This window comes from Coniophora puteana (genome assembly GCF_000271625.1).
Source record: "Coniophora puteana RWD-64-598 SS2 unplaced genomic scaffold CONPUscaffold_1, whole genome shotgun sequence".
Taxonomy (NCBI): Eukaryota; Fungi; Basidiomycota; class Agaricomycetes; order Boletales; family Coniophoraceae; genus Coniophora; species Coniophora puteana.
This window is the reverse complement of record NW_006913053.1, coordinates 1,688,711-1,709,348: the sequence shown is the minus strand read 5'-3', so window position 1 is coordinate 1,709,348 and position 20,638 is coordinate 1,688,711. Positions and strand designations below refer to the sequence as shown.

Sequence of the window (20,638 nt, the reverse complement as noted above, 5' to 3'; positions counted from 1 at the left end):
TGAATTACGATGGTAAACTTCCTTCACTGTCTTGTAACTGCACTCTGCTGGGGACAGACTATTATGGCTCGTGGGGGCAATAGAAGGATGTCCGGCGCTCGGGATCAAACGCCTCGAGTTGCGGCTGATACACGTTGCGCGCACGTGATCTGTCATCGATGGTTTATTCTGATTTGAAAGGGTGGAAAGTAAGAGGATAAGCTACAAAAAGTCGGGAACGGATAAGACGAAAGATATGCGATATGTGCAGCAACGGATCGGAGGTGCGGTTGGCTGGGTGTCAGTGGCTTTGGGGAAGGGCACGATTGAAAAGGGGAGGGCACGATGAGCGCGGCCTGGGCGGTGGCTGAAGTGATAGTAACTGGTATTGCGTCCGATGAGGTTACGACATTGGTCCAGTGATAGGCCAAAATGGCAAACCAGTGCGCGCGAATTAGACCTGCTGGCGGCTATCCATCCAGGTTGCCCATCGACCACGACCTTCCTGCATCTCTCGTCTCTTGCCCCGTTGATAAGTAATTATTAACCTATTGTTTATCTGACAGAGCCTATCGCTATTGGACTTTACTCAGAGGAGGACGGCAAGGAATCATAGATAATATTATTTGGCGATCAACGTCGCCACAAACCGGGCACGTTGCGATCAAAAACCCTTCACAGACGCAGCCTGCCGTTTGCCTGCCCTCGTTCGCCGCTTCTGCTTCTCGCGGTCATCCAGGGACCCCAAAGGCAACACCCCAGCTGCCAGCTCCTCGCGACACGCTCACGGAATAAGCCCTAGCTCGAGTCAGAGAGCTTTTTTATACCATCCTCCCCCTTCGACTTCTTCTGTGCTCGACTTCTCCCCGTCAGCCAGGAGCCCTCATCTATCTATCCCTCATCCTCACGACACGTTTGACGACCTCTGGATATCCTAATAAGTATCATTTCTTTATTCATTTCCACTTATTGATCTCTATATCACTGGTCAGTCCATTTTCTGTCCCCTCTTTCCTTCCTTACTCACATAACCAACAGCATGCAGTCTGCCTCCCCCGCAATCGCGCCCTGGTCCTCCCACTTTGCACTTGATATGTCCTCTGACCGCCACCACCACTCACGCTATTCTGGCACCCATGTCCTCAGCGATCCCGACCCCACTGACTGGGACTTCGCACAGGAGATAGCACGCCTCAAAATCGGCTCCAAGGACGATGACGTCCACGCTCGGACGCCTCCCCAGTCCAAGGTTGTTGCCGCTGCTGTAGCCCACTATGCAGAGTCCAGCCCACTCGAGTCTGCATCAGAGGCCAGCCCCAGTTCATCCCCTGATCATTCTATCTCTCCCTCTCACTCTCGTGGGTCATCTGGCGCTGATTCTCGTGAGCCAGCCAACTCCAACAACCGCGACATGCGTACAGGCGCACTCAAAGTCACAACGGCTTCAGAACATAAGGAGCGGCCCCACTCGTTCAACGGCGTCCTCTCATCGTCTGACCTCCGCCGCTTGCAACAGGCTGGCGAGGATTCTCCCAGCCATTGGTCGCAACTTCGGGAGCTTGCCTCCCCGGAGCAGCCGACGTACCCCTCCCTTTCTGGCTCAGGTTATGGTCGCAATCCACCCCCCTCTGCCTCCGCAGGGCTCCGCCCAAACCCCAGGACATTCACTCCTGGAGGCTTGGGATACAATGGCGCCAACTCGCTTGGAGCGCAGCAAGCATACGATCTGCCTTTCTCTCATCCGGATCCGGCGGTGGCTCGGATCCAGCAGCAGCACGGTGCCTTCCGTGGTGTCCATCAGCACTCGTCTTCCGATCCGTCTTCTACGCTCCGCGATGCAGCCGCGCTCGCACTGCTGAGCAACCCCACCAGTTACTCTCAGCTGGGCATGTATCCGCCTGCGGCGCCCCTCCCTATGAGCATGTACCCTCAGGCGTACCGAGGACCCGACAGCTACACAAGCAACATCGCTGCTGCGCAGGCGATGTTGAACCGCCTTCAGCAAGGTCAATTCGCTGGCCCATTTGGTATTATGCCCACTCCCGCGATGGGCATGGAGACTGGGGCACGTGGTGTGGGACTGAACGCTCCAGCACCGTCCGCGCCAAGTTCGAATGGATCTGGACCCAGCGCGAACAACCGCAAACTTGGGCTTTACAAGACCGAGCTTTGCCGCTCCTGGGAGGAGAAGGGCACCTGCCGCTACGGCACCAAGTGCCAGTTCGCTCATGGTGAAGGGGAATTGCGGTCTGTGGCTCGTCATCCAAAGGTGAGTTCGTCTCCTTTCAGGGCCTTTTTGTTGCTCATCGCTATTTGACAAACTAGTACAAGACGGAGATCTGCAGGGTAAGTTTCATAGCTTCAATGGTATTCTCGATGTTAATACCTTCATAGACGTTCTGGGTATCGGGCGCTTGCCCGTATGGGAAACGCTGCTGTTTCATCCACACAGAGCTCCCCGCGAACGGTGCTGCCCCCGGTGCTGAGGGCGCACCTCCCCCTTCTGCGACGATTGACTCTCGCCAACGTGCTAATAGTTCGGCGAGCGATCCCAGTGACGCCCCGACATCCCTTCTCTCGCGGATCTCTCACAGCAGGCACGACCTTGCTACGCCTATTGACACGAACTCTGCAGCTCATAACATGTATAATACCCGACCGCCCACCGGGTCCCTCCGTGTCGATACTGCGTCCCTCACGAATATTGCGAAGCAGAACAAGTCGGCCTATCCGACCCTCGCTAGCCAGCAGAACGCACTGATGATGAACCCGCGTGAACCTGCGATCCACTCGCCGGTTCCTCTGACCGCCGGCCCCGATCTCGGTCGGTCCACTGCCGCTCGTTTGAATATTGTGGGGCAAAATCAGGTATGGCACATTGCCTCTTACAACCGGTCCAGGCTAACTCAATTCTTCTCAGCGTGTTGGCAGGACGAACACGTCGAACCCTCGCCACTCGTTCAACGGGGCGGATGTCGATTTTGAGTACGCTTCCCCGACTACTCCGTCGGCCGCCAACGCCAGCTCCTCCTTCGGCATGGGCTCCCAGAACGACCGCCTTTCCGCTTCCGGAACAGCTCCTCGATCGCACGTTAGATCGGGTAGTGCAGGCAACTGGGGTAGCTTGACGCGGAGCAACCTTTCGGTTGCTTTTCCCCAATCCGAGCTCGCTGTTGGGTCGAACCGAGTAAGCAACAACGCACAATGGATCTGAATAAAAACATATCGGACGTTATCTCAACCGCTGGAACGGACTTTGTGTTTTCTTTTTTCTCTTTCTGCATATGTTGTGAACGTTCATGCACTCACCAATCTTTATTATTGTCGCTGTACTCATGCTTGCATACCTTCAAGTCTTTTGCATGACGTAAAGTACCCATCGCCTACATTTCATTGTGCAATATTCCTAGTCCAAATGCTCGCTCTTGAATAAAACGCTTTCGTAAACGCGATCATCCAGTGATGTCCAGAGATGAAAGTCAATAATTCGTTGTGATTTAGCTAGTCGCGAGAAAGGATGATGATACGACGATCATCAAAGATTCCATGATATAGGGTACTACATACAAATATCTGACAGAGAAAAGAGAACCAACACAAACAATAAATGGCCGGGTATATATAGTAGGTCTGTTCTAAGGAACTAGATTCCGAGCGCCTCCACCTCCCTACGGAAACTCTGCATCCGACATTGTGCGTACCCAATATAGTCGAACTCGGGCTGAGTCTCTCCCCTCGCCAAGTCGTCGCGGGCCTGTACGATACCCCAAATCGCCCACATCCCGTGTGATGCTGCACTCCAGATGCGGACTTGACGCTCGAGCGTTGCGAGATCCTTCTCGCTGGCTGGGGATGGGCTCTCGCCCGCCACGTCCGAGAGCGAGCTCGCGGCATGCTGTAGGTAGCCAACATAGAAGTTCCGTCGCTGCTCGAGGGTGGGGTACCGGGACGGGTCCAAGATATGGGGGACGTCGGAGTGGTAGTTGGCCGTCCACTCGTGGAAGTGGTTCGCGATATCAAAGGCAAGCGGGTTGACGGCTGAGTATTCGAAGTCGACTACGATGATCTGCGGAAATGGGAAGCGACGATAAGACTAACAAAAACATAGCAATTTATAGCATCTGATGACGGACCTGACGATGTGCGGGCATGCCTTCCTCCAACGTGCCATTGACTCTGAGCAAGTTGCCGTACTGGGTATCGTTGTGAGCGAACACTCGCGTGCTCATACCTTCGGTCTGTTCGACTCTGTCAAGCCTGCTCATGTATCCCGTCCACTCCTCTTGGAAGCGGTCAAGATCCAAAGCATTCTTGTCATGTGTAGACACGCAGGGCAGATCCAACACGTCTTTAGCTGCGAATAGCCATTCTTGAACGTTCCTCTTCACCCCTATGTCGCGTCCGGTCGTAGATCCGCCCGTTGAAGGGCCCTCGACGGCGCTCACGTCGACCGAGTGCAACTCTGCCATGCGTGCGCCTATAGAACGACTCACGCTCTGATCACGCAAGTCGGCAGGGGTGAGCGGCGAAGAGTCGAAGTACTCCTCGATGCGACCATTGTCAAAGGTGCCATAAATTCTGGGACCTATGTTGTATCTGGACGATAAAACATGGAGAGTATGAAGCTCTTTAGGGCGGGAGATAAGGTTTCCGGAAGAGGGGCCGTATATACGCAAGAGCAAAGTGGGGGCAGCAGGCTCGAAAGGACAAGATACGAAGTAAACGGCGTTCGTGAGCGAACCGGAAACTTTGAATATCTTCACAACTATGGAGGTCATCCCAATCTTTTGCCAAACAGGCACACGAAGGGCGACGACAATTGACAGGAGCCGGGACGCAAACTCGGACGTCTTGTAATGTCTGGAAGAAAGTAATTAGCATGGAGTTTGGTGGAGCGTAGATGGACAGAGGTGAGGCGAGTAAATGAACAGGCAACTTTGCATGGTATTACAGATGAAAAAGCAAATATCCAACGTAATGCAGCTCACTTAGCATCAAGCGTTGTATGCGCGTGCTTAAGGCCGGTCAAGGCCGGTTTGCCAGGACCGTCAATGCGGTGGGCGGGAGACTTGGCCGCGGAGGTGCGACCAGACTGGGATGGTGGACTAGACGAGGGCAGGGATGCAGCGGGCGACATTGTTGATATAGTACTGTTTGTCAATAAAGGAACTGCTTCTGCCATCCCGGACATATAGGTAGACGAAGAAGAAGTCGAGGAGGAGGAAAGAAAGATATGGACGAACGCTCCGCACGCGACCAATTCTTATCGCTTAGCTCATAATAGGACCCCGGTCACTCACCCTCGAGGACCCCACGCTTCCAACGATAAGCTTCGCTTGCTGTTTGCAGCTTGCTGTTGACTTTTCCGAGTCGATCAAAAGCTCACCCACTCATTCCACATGCATCAGCATGTTTTTCTACTGTCAAATGACTTGGAGAAGCTATCTTCCTTTTGGTCAACCGTCCTTATTCAATACATAGGATAACTCGAAGACACTGAGTCAGGCGTACTTCGAGTATATGCTCACAGTGACACGGTCAGTTGAACGGCTACATCGATCAAGCCAACGTCCGAGTTGAATATTGAATATTGAATACTAAAATAAGGCGGCTCCTTCACGTAGCTAGACAAACTCACGAGGTACGTACAGTCGACTGTACAAACATGCAGCTAGCGGCTTTCCATTCAATATTTCAATGATTTACTTGATAGGTGCTACTAGTATACTGTGCCTGATACCCGCATGTGCACAAATCACCTTGCGCCGCCGGTGCAGCTTGCAGGGCCGAACAATGTAAAGTAACCTTTTAGCCGTGGCACGCTTCTCTCCCTGTTTCGTTCCAACGTGGTGACAATACTAGCGCGTCGAAACGATAGCACTGCCCCGATGGACCAGCATATTTGAGAAGTTTAATCAGAGACCCATGATCAGTAAATAGCTACAGTCCTGCGTATATAGGGGAGTCGTACTTTCAGTCTGCTATGCGTGATTTTCGCAGGGGCTCGATACTAATACGTTAGCATCAAGCAGCCTGGTTCAAATTTGGTCAAACTACCTCATAGTACTAACCCTTGGCATCGTAAATTTCTCCAGATACTTGTGTCGAGAAGCTTACATGCATGCCACGTATGAAGGCCATCCAAGGGTTTCCCTGAGACATCCGGGAATATTTCATTTTCGCTCATCGAATCAGGTACCGGTACACCATGGTGCACGACGCTTAATTATCTACCCTTTCAACATGGGACCACACTGAGCATAAAACTCTATAACTATTTACTGAAGGTCGGGACCACTGGCAAGTCCTACTCTATCGAGTCATCAGCAGCCAGGCCATGGTCTTGGGTGTCCTCGGCCGCCTTTCTTGACATACCTTGACAGCTCTGCCAAGTTGCAGCCAAGATGACTTCATAACTGACTGCTTTGCATACTCTGGCTTCAGCTTTGGTTCTCCATCTACCAAAAAAAACTCATTGGACTCGATTTGGTTTTGTTTTTCGGTCCTTCTTGGGCCGGACACTAGGCTCAACTTCACTGGCAGATTCAGCGTGCCCCACCACCTTGACAGGCGTGTGCTTGCTTGAAATGAAGCCCCCGCTTACGTCCCACTCCGAGCTTCAAGCTTCAAGCTTCAAGTTCGAGGGTGCGAAACCAGCTATAGAAAGATCATGCTTCCTCCCAAATGACACCCTGATGGCAGCACTGTTCTCGCCCCGTTGGCCCGTCGATTGTGACTAGGAGCGCTGGGTGGTGGGGTGGTGGGGCTGCTATAGAAGCCCGACATTCGAACGTTCTCCTGACATGCCCAATCCTTCACTAGTATTGCTGTCTTCTTGGTGCTAAATACCTCTCGATCTTACTTCTACTGGGGCACATTCACCATACTAGTATATGTTCTCTGGCTTGGCCTAATGTGATTGAACATACGCTTTTAGAATGTTTTCGCGCTCGCAACATGTCACCAGATTCGCACGTGTCCGTGCACATGGCGATTGCACGACGCAAACCAATACGCCGACGGTTCGGACAGCATTCAGACGACCAACTTGAATTTGTTATCCGTCATTTGTGTTTGTGGGATCTGGAGAACATCCGACTGAGTGCAATTGGACGCTCTATTAGTTCTCGTCCAAAGATGCGTATTCCTGATCTTGAGAACCATGAAGTGGGTTTGTTACTCCCACGGTTTGAGCTCCCTGAAGGCGTGTTAGGTTATGCCACTACGTGAGTGAACATGTGTTGATTCCTACAGTCGTACCGAGGCGCCTAGTATGGCCGCGCAAAAACATTTGATCTCGTGGTCTACATAAATAATAAGGGAATATCAACCTTCAAACTATGCAATTGAATGTACCCAGATTGATCGACATACGTCAGTGGCTCAAGAAAATCTTGGTAGTACCTTATCTTCGCTCCAACATTCGTGCATTGCATTATGGGCCCAGACGGGCCCCGGCGGCTTCTTCACGATCTCGCTGAACTTTGAAAATTTGACCTCTGTCCATCTCAATACATTCCAGATACCGCGGACAGGGAGCGGCGGTTCTGGTAAATGTTTTGTGCGTGCCACTGATCATCACACATCCAACGGAATGATGCCAAAAAGACCCACGCAGTAGACCATCACGAGGAGCCTATCTAATCTTTTTGGCGGAGCCATGTGAGCAGGATGCCAATTTTCTCTCGTTTCGTCGTGAGTTCGCCGTTCAGCTTTGCAGACATCACAGCGCAGAATATTTGCTCACGTCCGAGATGGGCATAGTGGCTGATGATCGAGCGAGTCAATCCTTAATTTTATGCGTTGGGTATTCTCTCACCTATGAATATCGCTGCAAGCCCATCGCGGTGTGCTGTACGTAACGTCTTGCACATTCAGCTATAGTGTGCACCCGAGTTGCCTTCTGGAGGATGGCCACGCCCTGTGTCAGCAAGGCCAGGGGGGTTGACCCGCGGCAATACACACGTTGGACATCGCGAATGTCTGCCATGAGGCTGCTGCTGCATTTCTTTGAGAACTGAGATAACCTTTGGCAATGATCCTTGCCGTAACCTGCAGCCTTTCTGGACTCACGGGGTCAGTGTGAGTACACGTCGGCGGTCGCGGAATCAACTTAAAGGTTATACGTTTGGGTCTTAGCCTTCGCGTTCGCTGGACGTTTCCATGCAGTACGAAGCAGTGCATATTCATTCTGGCAATCAAGGACCGATGCAAGGGAGAGGGTATGCTACTTACGCAAAATGATGTGATTTGATGCAGATGAGTTTGCCGTCAATGAATATTTTGTTGGTATAATAACTAGATGCTCTTGGAAGTCAGTAGCCTTTGTTATGTTGTTGATATTGGGGGATTTCGAACCGATTGATACGCATACTGCGGCCGAGACGAGAATCTGAACATAAGTTTTCATAGCAAACATCAAGGGTGTAGGGGAACTCACCGTGGGCGTTGCAGTTGCTCGCATAAGGGTCATGCATTCAGCAGCGCGAGAAAAGTTTATTTCGACTCTGAAACCATAGGACAACAACTTGGGATTCTTCGACCCAGTCGGCCCACGTTGTTGACCAGGGAGGTTGGTATGAACGCCACCATTTATGTAAGCGCCACCGACTGTTCTGCGTCTTCTACTCTACCCGCGAAGGCTCCCAGGAGCGGAACCGTTACGTAGACTTTGTGTGCACCAATCATGCTCGAAACTTCTTATGATCAAATGGGCCATAGTCTATACATGACAATAATATTACATACATATTCTAGGATCTGATAGTATTGGTGGGAGATTCACCTTCCCGTTCGGGGTGTATTGACCCGACTGACAGACTTTTTTCAGGCTCTTTTGTCTCGGATTCTCGGAGGTCTTCTATCGGAAGACGTTTTATGAAGAAAGCGAGCTTGAGAATAGTCGTCAGATAAAGTGCCTGGAAGCGATAGAGTAACGCACAATCAGTGCCACACCCAAGCACGGCGTACACACTATCCAGATTGCCTGGAGCAGTAACGGTAAGTATTGACGTAACACCGAGGCGAGTGAAAAGTGAGCTTACACTGATAGCTCCGGAGATGCCGCCCAGGACTTTCGATCTCACGGACGGAGACCCGATAGAGGACACTAACTTCTCAACAGATGAAGACGATGCAAGGCTTGCATATGACGACGGAAGGTTGTGGCCCAGCTGATCATCGAAGACCATCCCAGCCACAGACTGCCAAAAAAGAATGTTACAACAGAAGCAGAAAGCAGGTATTGGTGTGAGCACTCACGAGACCAACAGTAGCGCCAGTGAACCTGGTCAGGAAAAAGGCACTTGTCCCAGTAGCAAGCTCCGACGGACCAAGTGCACGGGTGAAGATTTGATATGGTGCATGAAACAGCATTCCGACACCAATCCCGGCTATTAAGGGGAAGATCGACTGAAGAGCCTGGCTTGATCGCTCATTAAGAATAACCATTAATCCTAACAGGGGTCTGTGAGCACGCGATCAAGTTTCCCGGGAAGTCACCAACCAAAACCGGTGGTTGCGATAAGAAGGCCCATGCCTATAATGATGTTTTGACCGCCGGTGTGGCCCTTCCGTTCTTGCCACTTCGACATGAACCATGCGGCCGGCATAGATGCAACAGATGATCCTAGTGAGTAGGGGAGCATCTGGATCCCAGCCTGGAGCGGCGATGCGCCATTGACAACCTGAGCACGTGTATGAGGAGTGTATATTTAGTTGTGAGCATAGTCCCACCTGAAAGTACAATGCGAGATAGAATGTTCCTGCGTTGAACACGAATTGGTGAAGAAACGTTATCGTCAGTATGGTACCTTGGATAGCACCAAGTTAGCCAGGGTTTCCTCAACTGGCCAAGAACTGCATTACCGACAATGAGGCTCCTAAAGGCCGCTGGTGGGAAAAGCGCATCACGCTTTGTGTACGCTTCGTAGATCCCGCCAGTAATGAGGATGATAGGTCCCATGACAGTCAGAACGATGGTTATAGGTGCATACCCTACGCGAAGTGTCACGGGTGATAACGTTTCGATCAGCACTGCAAACTCACAACCGTAGCTCATTGCAAAATTGCATCCAAGCACGATGCAACTGGTGCCCGCCATGAATAAGAACCTGTCACAAATTGTAAGCAGCACGACAGGGTGGCGTCTTCTACTCTACTCACAGGCCGACAAAGTCAAATTTTTGGGCGAAGGATCTCCAGGACGCATCCCTTGCACAGCTTAAGGGCACGTTGTGAAGGGTGATCAACAACACCACAAACGCGGCAAAACAGACAGGCAGGTTCAAAAAAACTATGTAATGGATGAAATTTTAGTACAGTCGTGCCTTGACCGCAATGAATGGGCGCTCACATGCCCATCTCCAGCTGAGACCAGAAGAAGTATCTGCCGTATTAAATTAGCAAGCGATCAGAGATCGTCCTTGCCACTTACTGCTAAAAAGCCCTCCAAGTATAGGGCCCGCAACCGCCGAGCAGCTCCAAGTGACGCTGAGTGCTTGCGACCAGTTGGACCTTCGCTTTGGCTCCACGAGTTCGGCAGTGATTACCCAAACAGAACTGACAATGCCACCGCCACCAACACCAGCCAAAGCTCTTGCTAGAATTAGACCCATCATCGACTGTGGGCAGAATGGTGTTAATCAGCAATGCAGCAATGCAGCCACATAATCTAAAAGGCGCCACCTTCGCTGCGCCACAAAGCAGTGACCCAAGAGCAAAAATGAACATGCTCGAAAATAATACAATCTAGTATTCTGGTCAGATCTAGCTGCAAAAGCTCCTAATAGTCGCCGACCTTGCGTCCGACCAGATCGGATAACCTGCCATACAGGGGCTGGAAGGCCGTTTGCGTTAACATGTAAGCGATGCCAACCCAGGTGTACTCGCTCTGTGTCGCGTTGAACTCTGCGGAGATCGTGGGCAAACTCGTGGATACAATTGTCTTCGTGATTTAGTGATTAGAGGTGAAGATATATTAGAAGAGTTGCCAAAAGCGTACCGAATCGGTCGTGGCAAGAAACAACGTTAGAGCCGCCCTGGGTGCATGTGTGAGTCGAAATGCTCCGAGCCATGGCTAAGCGATAGATCGACGACCTACCCTATGTGTGCAAGCAAAAGACGCGTGGTGGACAAGCGCGGATATGCTTTGACAGACCCACTTTCTTGAGATTCAAGAGACGGCACCCGAGATGTGCAAGTCGACGAGACTGCATAGTCGGACTCCGAGAGGCGCTTTACGCCCGATTCTGTAGGATTAGGCCTTTCTTTAGCCATCGTAGCCAAACATCGAGAAAGCGGTGACGAAAGCATGATGCTCGGTACAAGGACCAGCGAAATAAGACGAGATACAACGGGAACACCAGTCAATGCCTGATAGTCACGGAGCAGACGGTTTTATATCCTTCATGATGCCGTCAGGAGCTGCTTCGATGAATAGCTGCACCGAAGAAAGCAGCTGCAACATGCTCTTGGAGAGAATGGTGGCAGTTGGGGATTACGGCGCGCTTTCGAGACGAACGGCCCGTAGAAGGAACAGAGTGAGCGGATTTTGGACTGTGTCGATGAGATTCGATAAAATTAACTGGGAATCTGGGATGGTGGGCCGCTTAGTCTATGTTAAAGAGGTTGTACCACGAAAAGGCAAAGGAAGCCAAGAGAGAGGTGCATGACTAGCAGATCTAGAGTCGCCGGATGCGAGGAATACAGGGTGCTCGCAGGTCTGAGGGAAAACCTTAGCCTCGTTGCCGCATGATCGCATCTGGCGACGAGGAACAAGGAAGTCATTGAGAGATCTAGTCGAGCAAGATCCCCGTTTAAATTTTGAGTTATCAGAACAAGGGGGCAAGAAGGTGGATGTCTGACGTTTGGTCTTCTTCAAGACAGGCGCGAGATTGGTCTCCCACGAATAGAGGAGTCTCAATACTCTTGTGGGACCGCTTTGTCGCTTCACCCCCGCGGCCTATAGTTATAACCTTGATCAGATCTCACTCTGCTTTGGCGAGCAAAATGTAATCTCTCCTCCATGGCTTCCTCGTTACGGCCGTCCGGTTCTGGCGCCAGAGAGCCAGCTGATACCTCGCCGGAAGGCAAATCTCTATGCGATAGTCACATTACTCCCAATGCAATGTAATTATGCTATTGCCATGAAATTAAAAATCGGTGTATGTTCTAATTCTATATATTCTCTACTATGCTGTAGCCCTTCTCTTCTGCACGCGCTCCGCGTTCTCCGAAGTGTCCTCGCTATCACCAGTGTTGCTGCCTTCTATACATTCGAGGGTGAGATGGAGGCCAATGCGTGACGCATGGTAATCCGACCAACGCAAAACACATACATAGAAATTAAAGCCCTGTGAGTCCTCGTATCTTGCTCAAAGTGCGAGACAACCATCCGCCGCTAGGGGGAGGCGCATGAGTGAAGGAATTCGTACCGTTGTCTGAATTCTGAGTTCCTTTGGGTTCCTTTTGTGGCTTTGACGCCTCGTTCGGTTCACTGAATGACTGAGGTTTTTGCTCCGAGGTCGATGACGAAGTCGGCGCGCTCGGTGTAGCTCGACCTTCGACTTCGTCTGCATATTGCTGCAAGATTTCCCGTTGGCGTGGCGTCAGAGATCTGCGGGCAAGGCGTTACCTGTGACTGTCAACGGATAGTCCTGTAATTACCTACCTGGGTAACTGAACAGAGAAGTTCACAAACAAATCCCCTTTATCACCACCAAATACTGACGGAACGCCGTGATTTCTGAGAACCATTTCTTCACCGTGCTGGGTTCCGCTAGGCACCCGTACGTCAACGTTTCCGTCCAACGTGGGTACCCGCACACGCCCTCCTAGGAGGGCAGTATGCAACGGTATACGGGCCTCATGGTGTAAATTGGCGCCTTGTCTACGGAATACCTTGGATGGTGTAACGTTCACTCGTACTAGCAGATCTCCTGGAACGCCACTGCTAGAAAGTGGTGCGTCTCCGCTCCTCGGCACTCGTATTGTCATTCCATCCTCGACACCTGTCATACCCCATTTCATGAGTGTGCGTTCCGTTAATGTGGGGCAAAGCTACTACAAACCTGGTGGTATGTCAACTTTCACTGAGGCCTTCTGGCGGACATGACCTTCGCCACCACAGTCAACGCATGCACCGCCACGGGGGATCGTCGAGCCCGACCCGAGACAACTGCGACATGTGCTCGCCATCTGGAACCCACTATCAATCACATAGGTTCGGGCGCCAGATCCTCCACAGGAGGTACAAGTTGTACGAGAAGCTCCCTTTCTTAAACCGGACCCAGAGCATGCTGAGCATTTGCATACTCGGTTGATATTCAATGTACGAGATGTGCCCTTGCAGGCATCCATAAAACCGACGGTGACCCCGATGTCAATGTCATCCCCCCTAGAGTTTTGAGCGAAACCACCCCTAGGGCGGCCACCGAAGGCCCCGCCAAAGAGCTGAGAAAACATGTCGCCCTGCGCTGAGCCTCCGAAGGCGCGTGCAAAGTCTTGGAAGCCACCAAAGCCACCGGCAGCTCCGAAAGGATTGCCTCCTGCGAAAGCGTTTGGGTCGAACCCAGGTTGTTGAGACGCAGAGCCATACTGGTCGTACGCCGCTCGCTTCTTGTCATCTTTCAAGGTCTGCAAAGTGTAAGAAAGTAAAGAAAACAGTAAGAACTGGGGATCGCACATCATAAGCCTCTTGAATCTCGAGAAACTTGGCCTGAGCATTCTTATCAGGATTGGTGTCGGGATGATACTTGCGAGCAAGCTGAAGTCAGGAATAAGTACTGATATCTTCTGCCTCCAAAAACAGTATTCAACGTACTCCAAAGTAGGTTTTCTTGATTTCAGCAGCTGATGCGTCCTTCTTCACGCCTAACACCTGGTATGGATCTTTGCTACTCGCTGAGACGGGTGCAGACGCATGTATACCACGCTAAAGATATCTTATGAGAGTCGGGAATGGAACGTGCATAATATGTGCAACGTACACTGTTTCTACCGCCTACCCTCTGTTCGCGACCAGGAAGTTTAGAGTTTCTCAACAAGCCATTTGTGTCCGCAGATTGGTATAAGGTTGAGAGAGCCCTTATATCATGTCGCGCGCACTTCCACACGCAAGAGTAACGGGAGGAGGAGTTGATTGCCCGCGCCGCAAGTCGTGGTGTCATGGAGTGTGTAGCTTGCTTGAGTGACTATAGGTCGGTCTGACGCACTGAGGCCCGGGTAATGAGCGGCAGTACTACACTGAGCTCGAGTATTCATTTTCCCACGTACATGACGCTCTCAAATTTGTATGCTTACGCTTGTTTATCTCACTGACTAATACGCCTCACCGGTCCGTACCTTGCTGCACCGCGTCTCTTCGGTGAGCTAATATTGAGTAGTGAACTATCGATCGAGCTGGGTACGTACGTACGTATGTGCTAGGACACATATTGGACACTTGGCTTATATAAGTACGGCTACATACGTACACAGGTCAATAGAGGGTGGAGGGCACGTTAACGCATCTACTAACATGCAGTGCGAAATCACAAATGGGAGGGAGATTACAGTACTAGTGGCTAGTATCACTGGTCGGTGGCGTACGCCATCATCACGAATGTTTTAGTAGATGAGATAGGGGGCTTCAAATTTGCCAATACGTGAGTGCGATGTAAGTTCGTAGGGACCAACGACCATGTCACTAGTACTGTGCAGGGAGTTCGAAACCCCATCTGTGCACCGAGGTCAATGTGGGAGCATCTTTTGAATGCAGCCAACTGACTGGCAGCACCCTGGAACGTCTGTGACAACAAGAAGCCTTGCACATGTACATAGGTCCAGAATCCAGCATACTTCACTGGGCCTCGTTACTTTCCCATGAATACTTCCGAAACCTCCAGTAAACTCGACGTTATCGTGCCCAGACAATGTTCCCTCGAACACGTAAACGAGCAGACACTAATAAATTATGTAACGATCACTCGTACCATTCGCTCGATCCAACCTTGCTGCTCTTGGTGAGCCGTACAGAACGACGCGGTGGCTACTCACAAGGGCCTTAAAGGGATGCTTGGGCAATTCCTTCCAATTATAACATGCCATTATTCCGAGAGTACCACCACGCTTTGCCGTATGAAACGACAATCTCATCGCCTTTCTTGATCACTTCTTCCACACTCCAAACACTCATTCGTAGTTCACCAGACGACGTACGGCCCTCGACAAAAGTAGCGTTGGGTTTGGCGCGGATGCCTCGGTAATCGTTGACAAACCTCGCTTCATTACCCATAGCACTTGCATCAATTCCAACGCTAGTCCCATCCTGGAACCGGTAGAGGGAAAGATCATAGTCTGAATCTGGTCTGTCATCGCAGTGGACCTCGCCAACATAATCGATGATATGAGTACGTGGTGGTATCTTCTTGATGGCGAATAGACCACGCTGGCCGTGTGCTTGGTGTGAGGGTAACGTTATCACCTTTATGCGAGCGTGGGGGCTGGTAGCAGGATGGCGAGGCGTGTGATTGAGATTGGAAGAACTCTGGCCAGACAAGAATGAGCGTATGCTGGTCGATACAGATGTGTGATAGAAAGGTGTGGCGAGGTATTGGACGTGCTGCTGCCAATGAGGAGGAGGATTGATCATGACAGACGATGGCTTTGAGCGAGGCGACATGGACAGGGCGAGGGGTTTCAAATGCCCATTACAAGATCATAACGGGTTGGAGTGTACAGTACAATGTGCAAGGAGAGCGTGGGACAAAGCTGAGACAAGTGCATTTGTCTCGATAAAGCAATGATACTGGGTTACTCAGTGGACTTAGAGCCCGAAGGCGGCTTGAGCGCCTCGCTTCACACTCAACCAGCGTCTCATGGTTCGACCGCCAGTCAAGTCCGTTGCGCGTGTCTATCGGGACGTCAACGCTCAACTAGGACCTTCTTGGCATGAATATGGTAATGCGACACCAGACCATTTTTGTAATGACTGTTCATTCTGCTTCTTGCAGACAATTTGCAGGTTCAGTGGGGCACTCAAGATCATTACGAGATAGTCAGGAAAGTTGGACGCGGAAAATACTCTGAGGTATACCGTTCAGATCCGCTTTGAAGTCTTTCTGACGTGACGATGCATCGTACAAGGTGTTTGAAGGAGTGAACATCGTGAACGATGAGAAATGCATCATCAAGGTCCTCAAACCAGTCAAGAAAAAGAAAATCAAGCGAGAAATCAAGATCCTGCAAAACCTAGCGGGAGGGCCAAACATTGTAGCACTGCTAGATGTCGTCCGCGATCCTGCTTCAAAGATTCCAAGCTTAATCACAGAATATGTGGACAATGTCGACTTCAAAGTTTTATATCCTAGGTTTGCGGACTATGATGTCAGATTCTATATGTATGAGTTGCTCAAGGTTGGTTCACTCCATTACCGATACAACATTTAATGCCTAGCGTTCCCTAGGCCCTTGATTTCTGTCACTCGAGAGGGATCATGCATCGAGACGTGAAACCACACAATGTCATGATTGACCACGAGAACCGTAAAGTGAGTGTTAAGCACCCTGGCATTCACTATGTTAACATCCGAACGACCGATAGCTGCGCTTGATTGACTGGGGTTTGGCAGAGTTCTACCACCCAAAGATCGAATACAATGTCAGAGTCGCCTCACGTTACTTCAAGGGTCCGGAACTCTTGGTAGACTTTCAAGAGTACGACTATAGTCTGGATATGTGGAGTTTTGGTTGTATGTTTGCTTCTATGGTGAGTGCTCGTACCTTATAGACCTACGCTCCTGCTGAGCGAATACCTTAGATCTTCCGTAAAGAACCGTTTTTCCATGGACACGATAACTATGATCAATTAGTCAAGATAGCCAAAGTGCTGGGCACCGACGAACTGCACGCCTACTTGGATAAGTACAGCATTCGCCTTGATCCTCAGTATGATGAGATACTTGGGAGGTACGATAATCCGACTTCATCCATCGTACTGCGATGACCTCAAGTCATTCAGATATGCACGAAAGCCTTGGACACGTTTTATAACCTCCGAGAATCAGCGGTACATCTCCAATGAGGCCATTGATTTCCTGGACAAGATCTTGCGCTACGATCACCAGGAGCGTCTCACAGCGCGTGAGGCCCAAGCCCATCCTTACTTTGGTACGTGTTGGTTCTCGAGACGGGGCTGGTCAGAATCGTGATGTCATCCTGCCCACAGATCCCGTCCGCAACCCCGGAACAGGGAACGTCGACGGTGAGAGCGAAGATTCGGGGGCATCATCAGCCTAATCTATACACTAATCGCCCTGATCTCTACCCTTCTCTACCGCTGCGAAGCAATGTACTGCTCCCTTTTCCCTTCAGATTTCTTGTACAACTCCAGACAAATTCCTCGGTCGAGATGAAATACAACATTGCACGCCGTTGTCAACATGCCATCGCCCGCATTTCATATCTATTTGTTGGGATCGGCGACCCCTTGGGAACCGTGTGGTCTTCGCGACCACGGAACAGTGACACGTAGCACCTGAGGTTACAGTGCGAGAGCAACTGATAGCGAGTGTCTGATAACAGAAAAGTTACGATCACGTGCTAGGACACCATGCGTTTCACTGCGGCTTCTTGGCGGCTTCGGTCTCTTCATGGCACAACTGATGAGAGTCTCAGGCAAGTAAGCGTGATCCTGGCTCTTTTGGACTACCATGCCGTTCTACCTGAACCCCTGTCGTATGCGGGTCCCTACCTGTTTGTGCTCGGAGACCCTGATTTCCACTTGAGTTTGTCCGCCAGCTCACAGGACCCATACGATACAATCGCTGGCAGTTTCTCAGATCGAAAACCATTCGACCCAGGGCTTACGTCGTGATGGAAGCGTGTCAGTAGCGTGCCCTAGACACGGCAAAGGTGACAGTCCCGGGGAATCTGACACCCACATTTAGACCTATCGTTCCTTGCTTGTGCTGGAAGTCTCACATGCATCGTCACGGATATGATCGGCTTGGACCAGATGCTCGGAAACTGTCACCAGCGTGTTCATTGAAAAGGCGGAGAGCAAAGCTTGGAACGTTCGAAGCCTCGCTCCCCTCCCCCCAGGTTAGTCGATCAAGATGTTCCGCGCCTCGACCCGCTTCTCTGCTCTTGTTGCACTTGCCACGTCCTTGGCTAAGGTCCAGGCATTCGATAACTCTGCCCGTGATAATGTTCGTGACTATGCTGCTCAACTCTTTGCCCATCGTTTCTGATTACGTTCATAGCTTGCCGTGTAAGGATACGTTGTTGAGCGAACAATGTACATTAACATCATCATGTTTTCTTCAGCTACTGGGGTCAGAATTCGTACGGTGCTGCCAACTCGAACACTGCCTACTTCCAGCAGCCGATCGACTTCTACTGCCAGGCATGTATCACGCTGTTGCAGCCATGTAGATTCCTGAGCAACCTTTTAGGATGACAGCATTGATGCCATCCCGGTCGCGTTCGTCGACACCTTCTTCGGCACTGGCAACTTGCCCGTCATGAACTTGGCCAACGTACGTGACTGACTTAGCCTCCATGCAATCTTACTGAACTCCGTTACAAACGTGCAGACTTGCAACAACGTGGACAATGCCACCTTCTCTGGCACTGATATGCCCAACTGCCAGGCGCTGGCGTCCAACATAGAAGCTTGCCAAGCGAAGGGAAAGATCGTCACTATCTCCCTCGGAGGTGCAGGAGGCGGCGTCGGTTTCCAGAGCGACGACCAGGCTGAGACATTCGCTCAGACCAGTACGTGTCGCTTAATTCTAGAGAACTTGATCATATCTCATATCCTGGTAAAGTCTGGGATCTCTACCTCGGAGGTTCCAGCAGCACTCGCCCGTTCGGTGATGCCGTTTTGGATGGGTAAGTTCTCAACCTGTCCAAGTGAATCTCTGGCTCACCCAAGATGCTAGTGTGGATCTCGACATTGAGAGTGGCGGTGGAACCGGTTATGCCGCTTTTGTCACCAAGATTCGCTCTCTTGCCAGTGGCGCCAGCAAACAGTGAGTAAAGACTAAACTATCAAATTGGCTTCAGTGCTAAGGTTCTTCTGAAGATACTACATTACAGGCATGCATTCGCTCTTCTGCCTATTTTCGCGTGTATCCTTATCATGATCTCCACAAGGTGCACCCCAGTGCCCATTCCCTGATGCCTCTTTGGGATCGGTCATTAATGCAGTTGGTTTCGACGCCATTTACGTCCAGTTCTGTAGGTGCTGTTTTTGGACGGATGTTCTGCTGGGAATAACTCCGAACCTTAGATAACAACCTGTGCGGTCTGGAGAACGACGGCAGCGCCAATGTGAGCATTTCCTCCATTCTTCCTTTCTACAAATCATTGAATTTCACACCAGGATTGGGATTTCGGTATCTGGTGAGTTTTCATCACGCCAAACTTGAGCTACGTACTTAGACGTGGCAGGGATTACTGGGCCCAGAATACCAGTCCCAACAAGGATGTGCGTGTTTTTCTGCCATGCTGCATCGATCTGTCGTACTCCAAAGCTCACAAAAAATGTTACTAGGTCAAAGTCTACATTGGAGCGCCCGCATCGAGCACAGCAGCTGGCCGTGGATACGTTGACATTGGCAACCTGACCGGCATTGCTAAGCAAATGCACGACACATTTCCCTCGTTCGGTGGTGTCATGCTTTGGGATGCTTCCCAAGCTTACGGTTAGTAACGAACTGCCCCCTGCTCTTCTGAGATACTTACTCATCATCGACCAGCGAACAGCAACTACGCTGCGGCGGTCAAGAGCGCCCTTGTGGCTGACGGGGCGTCTGGCTTCACGGCCCCTGCTTGCTCTGCGCCCGCTTTCCAGTCTGGAACTGATTACTCTGGTGGCTCTCAAGTTACTTACCAAGGCTACATCTGGCAGGTAAGGGTGTTCGCTTAACCATTTAGATTTTCTCTCTCATTACCTGTATAATACATAGGCCAACTACTACGCCTCCGACACTCCCAGCGCGTCTTCTAGCTCCGGTGACTGGAACATCAGTCAGTGTAGATTTACTCTTCACATTGACTTTGTGAGTTGACATCGGCCCTAGTCTCTGCTTGCTCTGGTAGTGGTACTAGCACCACATCGAGCTCTGCTGCCTCTCCGTCTACCACGTCAGGAGGCTCTGGTAGCTGTGCTGGCGTAGCTGCGTATTCTGCAACTGCTGTCTACACCACGGGCAACCAGGTCACCTACAACGGCGACCTTTGGACCGCTAACTGGTGGACGCAGAACTCCGTCCCAGGCGGTACGTTTAAATCGACCATCTCCCTTAGCCAAGCGTGCCCTAACATTCAACCTAGGTTCTTCCGGCGCCTGGGCTGATAACGGCGCGTGCTCGTCGTCCAAGCGTGCCAACTCCCGGCTCTTCAAGCGTGGACTGTAAGTTGGTCGAGGCAGGAGTAGTTGATTATTTATACATAATTCACGTATTCTGTGATGGGTCACTGAAGCATTTCATTATCTCCTGGGCGACACAAGGTTGCAGTCTGAGAACCACCGATGTACATCTACGTACAACGATGGGCTTCAACGCTTTGTGCGAGGCGCAATGGCTCCAAAGTCTCCGCTTGGCTTTTCTAGTCGGCAAAAGTAAGCAAGGGCTTACAAGTACAAAAATGGGTATGCGATGGGAAGCATCTA

General features: G+C 50.9%; 7 protein-coding genes across 7 annotated transcripts; 3 read left to right on the top strand and 4 right to left on the bottom strand.

The window, feature by feature from the left end:
- Window positions 1-476: 476 nt before the first annotated feature.
- CONPUDRAFT_78791 (uncharacterized protein) lies at window positions 477-3,427 on the top strand. The gene is made up of 5 exons (XM_007764570.1): window positions 477-966; window positions 1,018-2,248; window positions 2,305-2,325; window positions 2,374-2,847; window positions 2,900-3,427. Exons 2-5 carry the CDS (start codon window positions 1,073-1,075, stop codon window positions 3,191-3,193), a joined length of 1,965 nt encoding a protein of 654 aa, XP_007762760.1. The 5' UTR covers window positions 477-966; window positions 1,018-1,072; the 3' UTR covers window positions 3,194-3,427.
- Window positions 3,428-3,565: 138 nt separating this feature from the next.
- Window positions 3,566-5,116, bottom strand: CONPUDRAFT_133874 (choline kinase cytoplasm; the record flags this gene model as incomplete). Its single annotated transcript, XM_007765067.1, has 3 exons — window positions 3,566-4,045; window positions 4,113-4,839; window positions 4,968-5,116. The coding sequence occupies 3 exons, from the start codon at window positions 5,114-5,116 to the stop codon at window positions 3,623-3,625; spliced, it is 1,299 nt and encodes a 432-aa protein (XP_007763257.1). The 3' UTR covers window positions 3,566-3,622.
- Window positions 5,117-8,732: 3,616 nt separating this feature from the next.
- On the bottom strand, window positions 8,733-11,256 carry CONPUDRAFT_86414 (MFS general substrate transporter; the record flags this gene model as incomplete). The annotated part of the gene is made up of 14 exons (XM_007765047.1): window positions 8,733-8,897; window positions 8,921-8,965; window positions 9,024-9,182; window positions 9,241-9,434; window positions 9,485-9,665; window positions 9,715-9,791; window positions 9,847-9,975; window positions 10,027-10,091; window positions 10,144-10,273; window positions 10,415-10,601; window positions 10,666-10,728; window positions 10,778-10,924; window positions 10,982-11,043; window positions 11,142-11,256. 14 exons carry the CDS (start codon window positions 11,254-11,256, stop codon window positions 8,733-8,735), a joined length of 1,719 nt encoding a protein of 572 aa, XP_007763237.1.
- Window positions 11,257-12,324: 1,068 nt separating this feature from the next.
- CONPUDRAFT_86413 (uncharacterized protein) lies at window positions 12,325-14,147 on the bottom strand (the record flags this gene model as incomplete). Its single annotated transcript, XM_007765046.1, has 6 exons — window positions 12,325-12,595; window positions 12,650-12,989; window positions 13,050-13,614; window positions 13,664-13,744; window positions 13,802-13,912; window positions 13,968-14,147. 6 exons carry the CDS (start codon window positions 14,145-14,147, stop codon window positions 12,325-12,327), a joined length of 1,548 nt encoding a protein of 515 aa, XP_007763236.1.
- Window positions 14,148-14,716: 569 nt separating this feature from the next.
- CONPUDRAFT_78788 (uncharacterized protein) lies at window positions 14,717-15,613 on the bottom strand (the record flags this gene model as incomplete). The annotated part of the gene is made up of 2 exons (XM_007764569.1): window positions 14,717-14,968; window positions 15,016-15,613. The coding sequence occupies one exon, from the start codon at window positions 15,608-15,610 to the stop codon at window positions 15,053-15,055; it is 558 nt and encodes a 185-aa protein (XP_007762759.1). The 3' UTR covers window positions 14,717-14,968; window positions 15,016-15,052.
- A 178-nt stretch (window positions 15,614-15,791) lies between these two features.
- On the top strand, window positions 15,792-17,404 carry CONPUDRAFT_114752 (Pkinase-domain-containing protein). Its single transcript, XM_007765066.1, has 8 exons — window positions 15,792-15,918; window positions 15,972-16,048; window positions 16,105-16,374; window positions 16,425-16,508; window positions 16,562-16,726; window positions 16,778-16,926; window positions 16,979-17,127; window positions 17,186-17,404. Exons 1-8 carry the CDS (start codon window positions 15,837-15,839, stop codon window positions 17,254-17,256), a joined length of 1,047 nt encoding a protein of 348 aa, XP_007763256.1. The 5' UTR covers window positions 15,792-15,836; the 3' UTR covers window positions 17,257-17,404.
- Window positions 17,405-18,059: 655 nt separating this feature from the next.
- CONPUDRAFT_114748 (glycoside hydrolase family 18 protein) lies at window positions 18,060-20,516 on the top strand. The gene is made up of 17 exons (XM_007765065.1): window positions 18,060-18,167; window positions 18,222-18,229; window positions 18,286-18,364; window positions 18,414-18,497; window positions 18,555-18,735; window positions 18,789-18,852; window positions 18,903-18,992; window positions 19,046-19,059; window positions 19,117-19,200; window positions 19,253-19,293; window positions 19,346-19,365; window positions 19,414-19,450; window positions 19,517-19,667; window positions 19,722-19,873; window positions 19,932-19,992; window positions 20,046-20,243; window positions 20,299-20,516. Exons 1-17 carry the CDS (start codon window positions 18,075-18,077, stop codon window positions 20,379-20,381), a joined length of 1,440 nt encoding a protein of 479 aa, XP_007763255.1. The 5' UTR covers window positions 18,060-18,074; the 3' UTR covers window positions 20,382-20,516.
- The last annotated feature ends 122 nt before the right edge of the window (window positions 20,517-20,638 follow it).